General features: G+C 41.5%; 1 protein-coding gene across 4 annotated transcripts in view; it reads left to right on the top strand.

Annotated features, from left to right (window-relative positions):
• Positions 1–7,508, top strand: part of mfge8b (milk fat globule EGF and factor V/VIII domain containing b) — a 33,614-nt gene extending 26,106 nt beyond the window's left edge. For 2 of the 4 annotated variants that reach the window (XM_047347134.1, XM_047347112.1), the window contains 4 exons: positions 641–785; positions 4,192–4,376; positions 4,456–4,611; positions 6,558–7,508. In XM_047347134.1, coding sequence (XP_047203090.1) covers positions 641–785; positions 4,192–4,376; positions 4,456–4,611; positions 6,558–6,701 — 630 coding nt within the window. In that variant the 3' untranslated portion in view covers positions 6,702–7,508. Of the gene's footprint in view, positions 1–640; positions 786–4,173; positions 4,377–4,455; positions 4,612–6,557 lie in introns of all 4 variants that reach the window. The other 2 variants (XM_047347123.1, XM_047347102.1) reach the window with 1 other exon arrangement.
• The last annotated feature ends 6,379 nt before the right edge of the window (positions 7,509–13,887 follow it).

The raw sequence follows: 13,887 nt of genomic DNA, 5'->3' as shown, positions 1-13,887 counted from the left end.
TCTCCAAGAATGTTGTAAACTGATTAGAATAAATTATTGTTTTATCAAGAGGCACCAAGTCTAGTAAAGGTTTTAGGATGCCATTGACCCACTAGAGGCAGACAGATTTATTTGTGGCTCGCCATACTATAAAATATATCAAATACAGGTGACATTAGAGACATAATACTCCCAAAATAGATTTTTATTGGAACAGAGAGCCTTGCAAAATTATAGACTTTATAAATAGGAATGCTTCGGTCTCAAACTTTACTCCACTCTATTTAACTGGGTTTCTATGTGATAGACCAGCACAAAGTAGTGCTTGATAGTGAGGTGGAAAACATAAATGAAAATCTGAAATTTCTGGCATGCATTTGCACCCTGAACGCACTATTCCGACACGGAGATGGCAGCATCATGCTATGGGGATCATTTTCCGCAGCAGGGACATTCACTCTGTGCCAAAACTTAAAAATGAATGTCTGCAGATGTTCTCCATCCAATCTGACTGAGCTTCAGCTATTTTCTGAATAAAGAGAGATGAATACACTTGCATCACGTCATTACTCCCTTTTACTCCTTTACAGTTTTTAATCTGTCGCTGCTGATCAACCAAAGAACAGCTGTCAGAATTTTTCATTCCCTCCTTTTTTCATAGGTTTTTGTGGGGAACGTGGACAATGACAGCATTAAGACCAACTTTTTCGACCCCCCAATTATCGCTCAGTACATCCGCATCATTCCTGTTGTGTGTCGCATGGCCTGCACCCTGCGCATGGAGCTGGTGGGCTGTGAACTCAACGGTAAACTCCCACAGAAACACCCACTAAGTGTCCAGACACAGTTATCAGGTCACTTTTGACTAAAATTAGCTTTATATCCAATGGCTCCAGATGGCTAGAGATGTTTTCAAAGAGATCTTTTGATACGCTAGTGATTAGTTCTTGCTTCCTCTTCACACTCAGAATTTGAATACAGGTCCTTCTCAAAATATTAGCATATTGTGATAAAGTTAATTATTTTTCATAATGTCATGATGAAAATTTAACATTCATATATTTTAGATTCATTGCACACTAACTGAAATATTTCAGGTCTTTTATTGTCTTAATACGGATGATTTTGGCATACAGCTCATGAAAACCCAAAATTCCTATCTCACAAAATTAGCATATTTCATCCGACCAATAAAAGAAAAGTGTTTTTAATACAAAAAACGTCAACCTTCAAATAATCATGTACAGTTATGCACTCAATACTTGGTCAGGAATCCTTTGGCAGAAATGACTGCTTCAATGCGGCGTGGCATGGAGGCAATCAGCCTGTGGCACTGCTGAGGTCTTATGGAGGCCCAGGATGCTTCGATAGCGGCCTTTAGCTCATCCAGAGTGTTGGGTCTTGAGTCTCTCAACATTCTCTTCACAATATCCCACAGATTCTCTATGGGGTTCAGGTCAGGAGAGTTGGCAGGCCAATTGAGCACAGTGATACCATGGTCAGTAAACCATTAACCAGTGGTTTTGGCACTGTGAGCAGGTGCCAGGTCGTGCTGAAAAATGAAATCTTCATCTCCATAAAGCTTTTCAGCAGATGGAAGCATGAAGTGCTCCAAAATCTCCTGATAGCTAGCTGCATTGACCCTGCCCTTGATAAAACACAGTGGACCAACACCAGCAGCTGACACGGCACCCCAGACCATCACTGACTGTGGGTACTTGACACTGGACTTCTGGCATTTTGGCATTTCCTTCTCCCCAGTCTTCCTCCAGACTCTGGCACCTTGATTTCCGAATGACATGCAGAATTTGCTTTCATCTGAAAAACGTACTTTGGACCACTGAGCAACAGTCCAGTGCTGCTTCTCTGTAGCCCAGGTCAGGCGCTTCTGCTGCTGTTTCTGGTTCAAAAGTGGCTTGACCTGGAGAATGCGGCACCTGTAGCCCATTTCCTGCACACGCCTGTGCACGGTGGCTCTGGATGTTTCTACTCCAGACTCAGTCCACTGCTTCCGCAGGTCCCCCAAGGTCTGGAATCGGCCCTTCTCCACAATCTTCCTCAGGGTCCGGTCACCTCTTCTCGTTGTGCAGCGTTTTCTGCCACACTTTTTCCTTCCCACAGACTTCCCACTGAGGTGCCTTGATACAGCACTCTGGGAACAGCCTATTCGTTCAGAAATGTCTTTCTGTGTCTTACCCTCTTGCTTGAGGGTGTCAATAGTGGCCTTCTGGACAGCAGTCAGGTCGGCAGTCTTACCCATGATTGGGGTTTTGAGTGATGAACCAGGCTGGGAGTTTTAAAGGCCTCAGGAATCTTTTGCAGGTGTTTAGAGTTAACTCGTTGATTCAGATGATTAGGTTCATAGCTCGTTTAGAGACCCTTTTAATGATATGCTAATTTTGTGAGATATGAATTTTGGGTTTTCATGAGCTGTATGCCAAAATCATCCATATTAAGACAATAAAAGACCTGAAATATTTCAGTTAGTGTGCAATGAATCTAAAATATATGAATGTTACATTTTCATCATGACATTATGGAAAATAATGAACTTTATCACAATATGCTAATATTTTGAGAAGGACCTGTATATTTCAGAGGTTTTCTACTGCTCAGTAAGGTTGAAGACAGTTAATAACTCTGTTGGTCCAATCCAAGATTCATTTATCCAAACTGAATGACTGCATAGTCTACAGGCATCAAATGTTAAAATGTGTGAATATGTTCAGCCCAGATTATTATGGTTCTATTTATTTTATTTGTTTCAAGTCTTCCCTGAGCTGCAGAAAATGTCAACTTATTTTTTTCTCATGTGCCGGCATGCCTCCTTTGAACTCGCAGGGCTATTGCACTGTTAGATGTTTGTTTCAGTGTCTCCTCTTTCATCTTGCATATACATGCATATCATTTTAAAATAGTAGCTTTATTGGAGGGATTTCTGTCCTATTCTAAACACTCATTAAAATTCATATCATGCACTGTTTGAAGCGGCATCGTTTTAGTGCAGTTTCCTCTTTACCTTCTGGATTTTATTTCTATTTACAGCATGAACTCACACTTCAGTTTGTTCAATAAAAGAAGAAGATGCTGTCAGAAACATTCATTCACTAAATACGTTTCATGCTGCCTAATTAGCTGTTTGACCGACCTTGTTATAGAGCGCTCCAAGAGTTTGCTTCAGCGTTGAGTTTCCTTCTGCTTAGAGATGCATCGAGAACCTGGTAACTGGAATCAGAAGATTGTCAGCTTGACTGGCTCTGACCTTTTACTGGTGGGCCAGAAACTCAAAAATCTATGCTTTTTTTCACCACAACTTGGCACTATTAGCTTGCACCCACAAACCCCATCAATGAGAAAGTTACTGGCAGAAGATGACCTGACTTTCTATTTTTGCAATTCAGCAAAGGAAGAAATTGACCCAGAGCTGACTACTGTAGATACCAGGAAGGTTAGACTTACAGGAATGTTGCTCTGCTGCTAGTATAAGGTGAAGGCAGTTTAAAATGAAAAAGGGGCTCAGGTCCTTGGAGCATTAATCTGAAGACTTTTAAATTGGTTGATATTTTGACCTGTATTTAAGCTAATAGCATGAGATTCTCCAGAGCTTAGCTGTGGCAGCATACACAGGAATGTTGGCCCAAAGGGATCCCCAATGATGGTGATGTTGTTTTAAATATACTTTATGTGAAATTTGAATAATTTTTTTTTCTTCATACAAGTACACATTTAAACACTAGTTGGTAGCAGAGCTAATGTATGGGTCTAAAGAACTTTTTCCACAGGGACCTGTTTGAGTTCCTAATGTCCGCAGTGTTTAAAATGGGGAGGACCAAAAGTATTAACTGAGTAAAACCCTGTTTTACAGCAACTTGCCTCTGCTCCTCCATTAAGGCGCCACTCACACCAGGAAGACTAGAAAGATATATTTGAACGTTATGAATCTGAAAATGTCAGCTTTGAGGAAAGTTTAAATTGTACACAAAGCTCTGATTGGTACATCTCTAGTTCTTCTATGTTTCAATCCAATACACCTGCTGCTGTCATCCTCCTTATTGTCATTTTGATGTCTGCTGCTTCACATCACTGGCTGGCCTGAGCTGCTTCTTCTCCATCCTCTTCTGTCATCCTTTCCTTCCATTTCTTTCTGCTCCTCTTTCTCTGGGTGCTTCCTTCTTCCTGGTCTCACCCTCGCAGTATATTCAAATACTTCAGGTTGTTCGGAGCCCATGGGCATGAAGTCTCGACTGGTGTCGGACCGCCAGATCACAGCCTCAAGCACCTTCTCTACCTGGGGCATCGACGCATTCACTTGGCTGCCACACTATGCTCGACTGGACAAGCAGGGCAAGACCAATGCTTGGATTCCCGCCACCAACGCCCCGTCTGAATGGCTGCAGGTGGGAGAGGTCGCACTGGAGAAGAGTTTTGTCTGAGTCTACCATACTGTTTTTATAAAGGTGTTTCTTGTTTGTTTAGGTGGATCTGTTGGCTCCCAAGAAGATAACAGGAATCATCACCCAGGGGGCAAAAGACTTTGGCTCTATCCAGTTTGTTTCGTCTTTCAAAGTAGCCCACAGTAATGACGGAAGGACCTGGACTGTACTCAAGGATGAAAGCACAGGCAAAGACAAGGTTGGGCCAACAATACAGAATGAATGAATTTTTTTGTTTTTTAAAACCTTTGTCTAAACATCTGAAATCAGTTTTGTTTTAATTGAGTTAAGAAATATAAGCACTGGCAGTCAGACTGCTTAAATGGGAGCAGGATGTAGCCAAATTAAATCAAGTTGGTAGCACACTGTTATCTTTGATTAATCCAAGAAAATTATACCCCCCTGCAAAATATCTCATACTCCTTCAAATCCGTTCATATTCCATGAGAAACTCTAGATTATTTTATTGGGAAATAGTTGTGGAGGGTTTAGGTTTTAAACGTTGATATATTGCTGTATTGGAGATCACGTATTAGCTGCTATAGATAGTGATGTGTGCACACTGCTATGCATTGAGTCATGTCAACAAAACCACGCTGCTCTGATGTGGGATCATCATCCCTTTTTTTCTTATCTAATTTATATAAAATACGGCTCAAATTAAAGCAGAGAAAATTGCTGATGTTCTGATGGATAGAAATATGTATTAACGTGTTAACAGATCTTGAAGCAGTGTGAGAACTGTAAATTATAGCGCTGACAGGTATCCCTACTGGTCTACACATATCACCATGCTGTCGATTGACTTTTAAGAGCTTAAGCTGCATAGTTGTGATTATTGTATCAGTTTGTTGCTTTCTGGCCTTGATGCTAGAATTTCTAAACTGAGAGATTAAAAGAGGGTTCGTGTGACTCCTGTTACCAGGGGCGGCCTGGTCATCGGGAGCACCAGGGTCTTTCCTGATCCAAAGGCTCGGTTCGTGCCTGATTTTTTTAAATAAACAAATCTATACCGTTCTTTTTCTGATGCTGTCTGACGGCCAGAGAGGAAAGGAGGAGCACAGAGGGAGAGGATTAAACGAAGAAAACACTGGCAGCCGATGCAGCAAAATGCTAGAATGAATATTTGTTGCTAAGGGAGCAGTTGGGACATAAACACTAGTGGCGGAGAGTGAAAATGCTGACATTTCATGTAAATTATACGTCAATTACATTCAGGTCAACCTGTCAAAGCAGTATGTTAATCTACTCCCAGAACTTTATTGTTCTGTGTTCTTCTGTTTCTGCAGCAGTCCTGACTCAATGCATGGCGCCTGTGTGTCATGCTGAAGTCATGTAATGTCCAAGCCAGTGGTATGCTTCTATGGTTTTAAGTGGCTCTATTGGAAACCAACCAAGATATAGCCGTCCACCTAAACTGACATGGCCATAACTGTGGTGGAGCTGCAGAGATACACAGCTCAGGTGGAAAGATCTGTTTTCAGGACACTTGTCAGTCCTACTTGCCACAAATCTGGCAGGAAGAAAATTGTTGTTTAAAGAAGGCCATAAAAAGGAAAGAAGATTAATCGAACTAAGTACAGGGCAGTCCTGAAACGAAAACCTGTTAAAGACCGCAGTAGACTTCATACTGGAGTGGAGGGTAACCTTCCAACAGAACGACAAGTTTGGACCTAAATCTACTTTAAAATCTGTGGCAAGACTTAAAACGACTTGAAAAATGATGTTCACAGACGGCCTCCATTGAATGACTGGGCTTGAGCTAATTTGCAGGAAGAAATAGGCAAATATTTCAGTCTTTAGACATAATCTAAAAGACTTGCAGCGAAAGACTGTTCCACAAAGTATTGAGGGGACGGGTTACAAATTATATTAAAGTTTTGAAATCCATGTAGTTTCTTTTGCTTCCATTTGACAGTTATGCACTTTGCATTGGTCTATCACAGAAAACCCTAATAAGGTACACTGCAAGTTTGCTATTGTAATGTGATAAAATGTGAAATGTTGGAGCATTACAATACATACTGTTGTATACAACTTCTAAATGGTAATAAGGATGCATTTAGGCATTAACTTTAGAAAAGTAAAAGAATGAAGGAATAATATACACTAAAAATAATAATATTTGCATCTTCTGCTGTCCAGATCTTTCCTGGTAACAGTGACAACAATGTTCACAAGAAGAACATCTTTGATCCGGCATTCTACAGCCGATATGTCCGCATCCTGCCTTGGGAATGGCACGAGCGCATCACCCTTCGAATGGAGCTCCTGGGCTGCGATCAGTAGCACAGACCTGAACCTACGTCCTCTCACCTCCCTTTTCTCTCCCTCCCTCCCTCCCTTCTCCTTCATTACGTTCCTCCTGAGCCAAACCTGCACTGCCTTGCTCTCAGCCCTAGGGGGCGGCAAATGATAGCGTAGCGCACCACCAAAACCCTGGCTGGTCAGAGGTGGGAGTTGTTACCCCTAACCACTGTGAGCAGGATCTTGATTCAGCTAAACATACCTATTCTTTCCTCTTCTCTTCTGTTTTGAATCAAATCTGTGATCACTTCAAGAAGCAGAGCGGAGTCCGGTCGTATCCCACATGTTTGCTTAAATAAAAGGTGGTTAGTTCCTCCTTGCTGTGTCAGACGTCAGGGGTAACACAACTGCTGGTGTATCAGTTGCTGCGGCTTGAACTCTGATCCTAGATTTAGCTCTACCTGGAACAGTGTACCTCCGAGACCCGCAGCTGGTGATGTACATAACCCACCATGAAACAGCCTCCACACAACCTTTATTCCAACACTTAACCTCCCTTCAACTCAGACAGTATCTATATGATCTTTCCACCATGCAGTAAAACATACAGTTGTTTTTATTCTCAAAAGATAATCTTTTCATTGCAAGTATTTTAGCAAGAAAAATTTACAGTCATAAATATGTTTACTGTGATTCTATTGTGAAAAGAAGTTAATTGTTAATAAAAGTTTATAATGGTGAAAAAAGTGAGTAGAGATGACATACTAATCTTCACAATGTGTGCTTTGGCATTCTCTACATGTCTTTGCTGTGATTTAGACATTAAAACCAGTTTTTGTTCTTCTTCTACCTTTGTTTAGACTGTTTTATTGAGGTTTACCATCCAGAGAATAAACTCAGCATTTAGTGAACCCTCAGGAAGTGTGAAATAAAACTCACTTGCAATTCTGCTAAATGTCTGACTTTAAGCAGCTTGATTTTACAAATACTTTCAGACAGTCTTCCCTCTTTTGTTTCTCAAAATGCCATATTTGTTGGTTCAGTTTCAGAAAAGTTAGTAAAACCTAAAGTGATGACGCTCGTAGGGATGTTAAACCCCTGTTATTGTTGTTTATCGGTTGGCCGCCATCCAAAGACAAAACACAAAACCCTTTTATTGATCAAAAATAGACTGTAGACAAAGAGAGGCCTTTTCTAGCCAATATCCTTTTCTTGGTTTGAGGTCTGATCTGCTAATGTCACTTTGAAAATAATCCGTTTTTTTCTTTTTTTTTACACCACCTAAATGAGGAAAATATTGGCGTTTTGATGCATTTAATGAACAGAGAATTTCTCAGCAATTGAAACATTATTTTTGCGAGTCTCACAGGACCCTGCCAGGTCCCTTTTTTTTTTTTCCCCTGAAATGGCAAAAACTGAATTTAATACTGTTTGTTTTATTACATTGTCCATTTTTCTTCAGAGACTAACAGTACAAAGACTGTGGGTTGTGGAAAGACGCTTTGCTCCCCATGTACCCTAAATGCTACTTTTACTCACTCACTGTTTTTCAGGTTGAGTTCACTCAGTTTCACTTTTCATGGCACTTTGTTTATGTTTAAATATTTGTATTATTAAAAGCTAACTTAAAAAAACTTGTCTATTGGTAAAATATGGACAGTAAATTGGCCCTAGTTTAGAAACACTGAGGCCTTTATATTGGATGTTGATATTTGAGAGATATATAATATTTAGTGGTTTGTTTTTGGTTTTCCAGCATTGGTGGATGTTGATGTTTGCTGCCTACGATTTACTTTTATTTTGGGTCCAGCATCAGTCCTTTGGTTTAAATCTGCATTAGAAGACTGTGAAAGAAACCAAGTTAAAGCAGATTTTTACGCTTTCACCAGACCTGACACAATTTGCCAAATTATTAGTATCTGCAGCCCCCCTCACTGCATTCAAACACTATTCTTTTCATGAATTATGGATTTTGGGCTAGTGCAACATTATACAGTGTTGGTTTTCATAACAATGAATATAAATTCAAGGTGTTTAAAAATGCATGAGGGGACGCTGATGTCAGACGCTGTACAATATTCATTACAACCACCCTGTTCACGTCTGCATGCATTTTATTGACCACAGCGACATGATTTCATTTCATCTGCGTTAAGGTCACTGATGGTTTCATCCCAGTTTATTTTACTTTTCTATGAATGAGACTGTTGTGTTTGTAAAGTATGAAAAATTTATTTCTTGAATTTTGAGTGGATTTGATGTTCCTTTTTATTCTCCTGTACACAAAACGACCTTGTGTTTGACCTTTGTATACCCAGAAAAAGTTTAAATAAAGAATTTAAAAACAATTGTTGTTGTGCAAATTTTTGGAGTATTGTTAAATGTGTGTGCATTAAATATTTGGATCATATGACTAATAATGCACAATTGTCGAGGGCTGTTTTCCATTTAAAAGGTGAAAGATTAAAAGACCTGAAGCACAGAGGGTGGCTCTGCCTGCTTAGCATTTCAGTGCCCCCGGGGGCCTAATCCCTCCATGTGCACTCTGCAATCTTTAAAGGCATCTTCATCCGTGCAGAGCTTCAATTCTTCTCGTCTCATTACACTGTGTGAAGGTCGCCCTTTGGAAGTGTAACGCCGCTGTAGGGTTTGAACCGCAATCGATATGGAAATGGATTCAGATGGAGACAATGAAGATTAAATTCAGTGATTGTTGAGACAAGAACACATTAAAGCATTTTTGGGAAAATTGGCCCAGTTTCAGCAGATTGTAACATTTTGTTGAAATTAGCTGTAAAGCAGCAGTTTTTCCTCTGGCTTTTTTGGGATTCATTGTGTTGAGGACCTGATGATGGCTTTCTTCTGTTCCACTACTTTTAATCTGGTCTTCAATCTTCAGAATGCAGGAGATATGTGGTTTGATTTCTCTTTTCTGTTCTACGGGCTGTTTGTTTTTTTAGAAACTTGGTTAATCAGATTTCAAATTCAATTCAAAAATACTTTATTAATCCCAAAGGGAAATTAAATGTTATAGCTCATATTACGAAGGTTTCCTCAAAGAGCCGTTGTAGATGCTGATGGCTGTGGACAGGAAGGATCTCCTGTAGCGCTCCGTCTTACAGCAGATCTGAAGAAGCCTCTGACTTAAGACACTCTGTTGTTTTAGGACAGTCTCAGGAAGAGGATGCTCAGAGTTCTCCATAATCTTCATTTTATGAAAAACCCTTCTTTGAACAATGATCTCCAGAGGTTCCAGAGGAGTCTCCAGAACAGAGCCATTCCTCCCGATCATTCCTCCTCTCCAGGTGTCATGTCGTTTCCCACGTGGGCGTTGAAGTCCCCCAGCAGAATAATGGAGACCCCGGGAGGGGCACTATCCAGCACCCCTGACAGGGATGCCAAGAAGGCCGGGTACTCCGTACTACCTCTTGGCCCGTAAGCTGAAACGATAGAGACCTGTCCCCGACCCGAAGGCGTAGGGATACAACCCTCTCATCCACTGGGGTAAAACCCAACACGAGACGGCTGAGCTGGGGGGCAACAAGCAGATGAAGCACAGCTCGCAGCCTCTCCCCGTGGGCCACTCCAGAGTAGAAGAGAGTCCAGCCCCTCTTGAGGAGATGGGTTCCAGAGCCCACGCTGTGCATGGAGGCGAGCCCGACTATTTCTAGTCGATATCTCTCGACCTCCCGCACAAGCTCAGGCTCCTTCCCCCCCCAGCGAGGTGACATTCCACGTCCCTAGAGCCAGCCTAAGCATCCGGAGATCGGGCCACCGAGGTCTCCACCTTCATCCGCCGCCCAATCCTCTTTGCACCGGTTCCTAATGGTTCCGCCTGCAGGTGGTGGGCCCACTGGGGGATGGCCTTGCGGCTCTTGTTCAGGCTTGGCCCGGCCCGGGTCCCTCGAGGAACAACCTGCCCACCAGGCACTCTGCGACGAGTCCCAACCTCGGGCTTGGCTCCAGGGTGGGACCCCTGCCCCACCGTACTGGGCTCCACGTGCCTTGATTGTTTGGTCCTCATGAAGACGTCTTGAACCGCTCTTTGTCTGACTCGTCACCCAGAGCCTGTTTGCCATGGGAGACCCTACCAGGGGCATTGAAGCCCCAGACAACATAGCCTCTAGGATCATTTGAGCACACAAACCCCTCCACCACTTTAAGGTGGTGGTTTAAGGAGGTAGAAAATAAAGTAAGAGAAGATATTTTAGAAAGCAGTAAAATTTAATGGGACAAACTGCTTCTGTATCAGCTGTGCTGCCTTTCTGTTTTGTTTACTGGTGGCAGGGTGGCGAGGGACGGATGGAGGCATCAGGTCAAAGCAGACGGGAAACTGTAGGTAAAGCAGCTGGTTGGAACTGGAAGGATCCACTCCTGGATAACAGTTGCTATTTTAGTACCAATCTAAACATTTCATCGAGGGATGTCACCTTAAAGCCTGTGTTCAGATAAATGTTTGAAGAATGGTTTACTTGGCAGGTGATGAGAGACTTTCACATAGTGATGATCAAAACCCCTTATTTTGGCATTTAGTTGGCTCCAAAGGTACATGTGAGAGTTAGAAAGGGATAACTTGCAGTGCTTACTTGCTATTACAGTTCATTTCAACTTCTATCTTTTAATCAGGCTGAAAACTGTCTCTCCTGGCTCTGCACCTCAGGCTCCTGATGGCCTTTGATTGAAACCTTCCTTTCTAATTACTAGTGACACTGAAAGCGCACCATCACACACAGACACACACACAGACACACACACACTCAATCTTTTTGTGACTTACTACTTTTCTGTGAGAAGTCTCTGCTAATGACAGCATGCCATTGCTCATACCGACACAATAAGCTCCTTGTCTCCTCGATCAAAAACACACATGCAGAGTCATTCTCTTTCGTGTTGTCTCTCAGGGCTCCAGGTCGCAGCTTGTCTAACCTCTCAGGGCGCTGAATGAGGCTGGCTGTCGCTGAAATTACACCCCTCCGAAGCCTCAGTCACCCAGCAGTTCACATGGGCTGCTGGTATTTAGGGCCCCAGGCTAAAGTCTTTTATCTGGGGGTTTGGGAAGAAGGCTGGTCTGGTCTCTTCAAACACAGAGATAATGGCTTAAGGGACATGCAGGGAGGGGAAGGGGCTGCCACAGTGGCTGGGAGTGGGGGCTGCAGTCAATGACAAACAGAGAGGGGTCTGGAATATGCAGAGTTTTCTGTTAGCTATTGACTATGCCTTCTCGAACGTGAGATTTGATTTGAAAATAAAATAATTATGCAAATGAAATACTTGAAGTAAACATAAAGGCATGAACATTTAGTTCACACACTCCAAGCTGCTTCAGAAAGTTTACCTTGCTTAAAATGCATAAAAGGAAAACCCTTCTTTCTGCAATGTCTATGGGAAATTGGTTGAAAGAAAGCCATGAGAATTCCAGTTTGTAGTTTGCTGAGAGGCATGCAGCGAATGTATGAATGAAGGTCCTCTGGTCTGCACATGCAAAACACTCTGTGTGGTCCACAGTGCACATCGACCTGAATGCATCATATCCTACAGTGAAACACGTTAGTGGCAGTATCATACTGTGGAGATACATTTGTCAGCATGGACATGGATGCTGTTTAGAGTTAATGAGGCAACATGGGAGGAGCTAAATACTGAAAGAAAACCTGTTAAGAGATGCTTCTCTAAACATGCAGAGTTAAAGACCAGAACTAAGTCCAATGTGAAAGTCAGGTATGATTTTCCTTCCACTTCACAATTATGCAAAGGTTTGTTGCAAGTCCATCACATTTGTACATGCAATGTGACAACTTTCATGTTAGTGGTGTATAATTTGCCATGTAGGTCCAAACTACAACAGACAAAGAGGTCTACAGAGAGAATCATCGGGGCTGACCTTTCCTCCATCCAGGACTCCATCCAGGGTCAGGAAAGGGGCAGCTAACTTTCTGCAGATCCCACACATCCTGGATACAAACTGTTTAGACTTTGATGACAGCATCAATTGATATTATGCATATTTGCACAAGTTCAACAATGACATTCTCTTTTTGTTAAATCACTATATATACATATTTACCAAAAAAAGTTTCTTTCCCTTTTAATATATTTATGTTTTAAATGTCTTCACTGAAAGCAAAGTAAAACCGAAGTCCAGTTCCTTGTTTTTGTGCACAAGCTTGATGAATAGAGCTGATTCTGACTCTAGTTAAACACCATATGCTTATCTAACATCAGCATGATAACATGTTGGAGTCCTGGTAATAAAAAGGTGATAGCACTGCGTAAAGAAAGAAATGAATGAGTGAGCATAAAGAGTAAACTAGGGGAAACAAAGATTTTATTCAATAAATGAAAGGTAGAGAAGAGCAAAGTTGGAACAGGATGAAACTACAAAAAATATTCATGATTGAGATCTGGGATTTCTGCCATTAGATGATTGACGACTTAAAACTGAGGCTGTGACAATTGTGTAACAGTTCTGGATATGCTCTGGGGTCTTAAAACTGAGGTTCACCTGCCTTGTAGTTTTTTGAGAGTGTCAAGAATGTATGTTTTAGGGAGGATGAGTGTTTCTTTGTTGTTGAAGGAGACAGTTCAGAGCATATGTTCTTTTAACTGTGGACGAGATGTTTCTTTCTTCCTAGTCTGTAGTTTCTGAGCAGATAAATGGCACATGTGAATGTGTATTTGACTGCACATCTTAGCATGCTATTGTGCTGAACTGAAATAGTGTGCAGTAATATGTCACAAAGACAGCAGAATGTAGCTTCTAACTTCAAAAGTAATACAATGATAAAATACTGGTATAAATCACTGACAAGAGGGCCCTCTAAAAATGCTTGTTTGTTCTGATTAAAAAACCGATCATGATATAACACTTGAAAACTTTTCCCACCTTTTAAAATAAATTATATTCTGTATTTACCTGTAAAACAAACAGATTTATTAGGGGAAGATAACCTGGTGGCAAAGGTGTGCTCACCTCTAACCAGAACTTCCTGGAAGGAGTCTGTCTGTATCCCACAATTTGACGTAACATTTGCTAACTCCACCCAGCAAAAGTTCCCAGAATCTGTAAAATTGTGACAGATTTTTCAATAGCTAACAGACATTGACAGATTTTTCAGTTGGGTCAATTTTGGACTCCAGAAACTGTAATTTTACTCTCATGAATTCAATCTTTTGTTGATTTCAGTGTATGTATTTGATCACCTGATGCTGAAAATGAAATCCCCCTTCA

The sequence above is a fragment of the Girardinichthys multiradiatus genome, chromosome 2 (assembly GCF_021462225.1).
Source record: "Girardinichthys multiradiatus isolate DD_20200921_A chromosome 2, DD_fGirMul_XY1, whole genome shotgun sequence".
In the NCBI taxonomy this organism is placed as follows: domain Eukaryota; kingdom Metazoa; phylum Chordata; class Actinopteri; order Cyprinodontiformes; family Goodeidae; genus Girardinichthys; species Girardinichthys multiradiatus.
The sequence above is the reverse complement of the archived record's forward strand: the minus strand, read 5'-3'. Positions and strand labels throughout refer to the sequence as shown.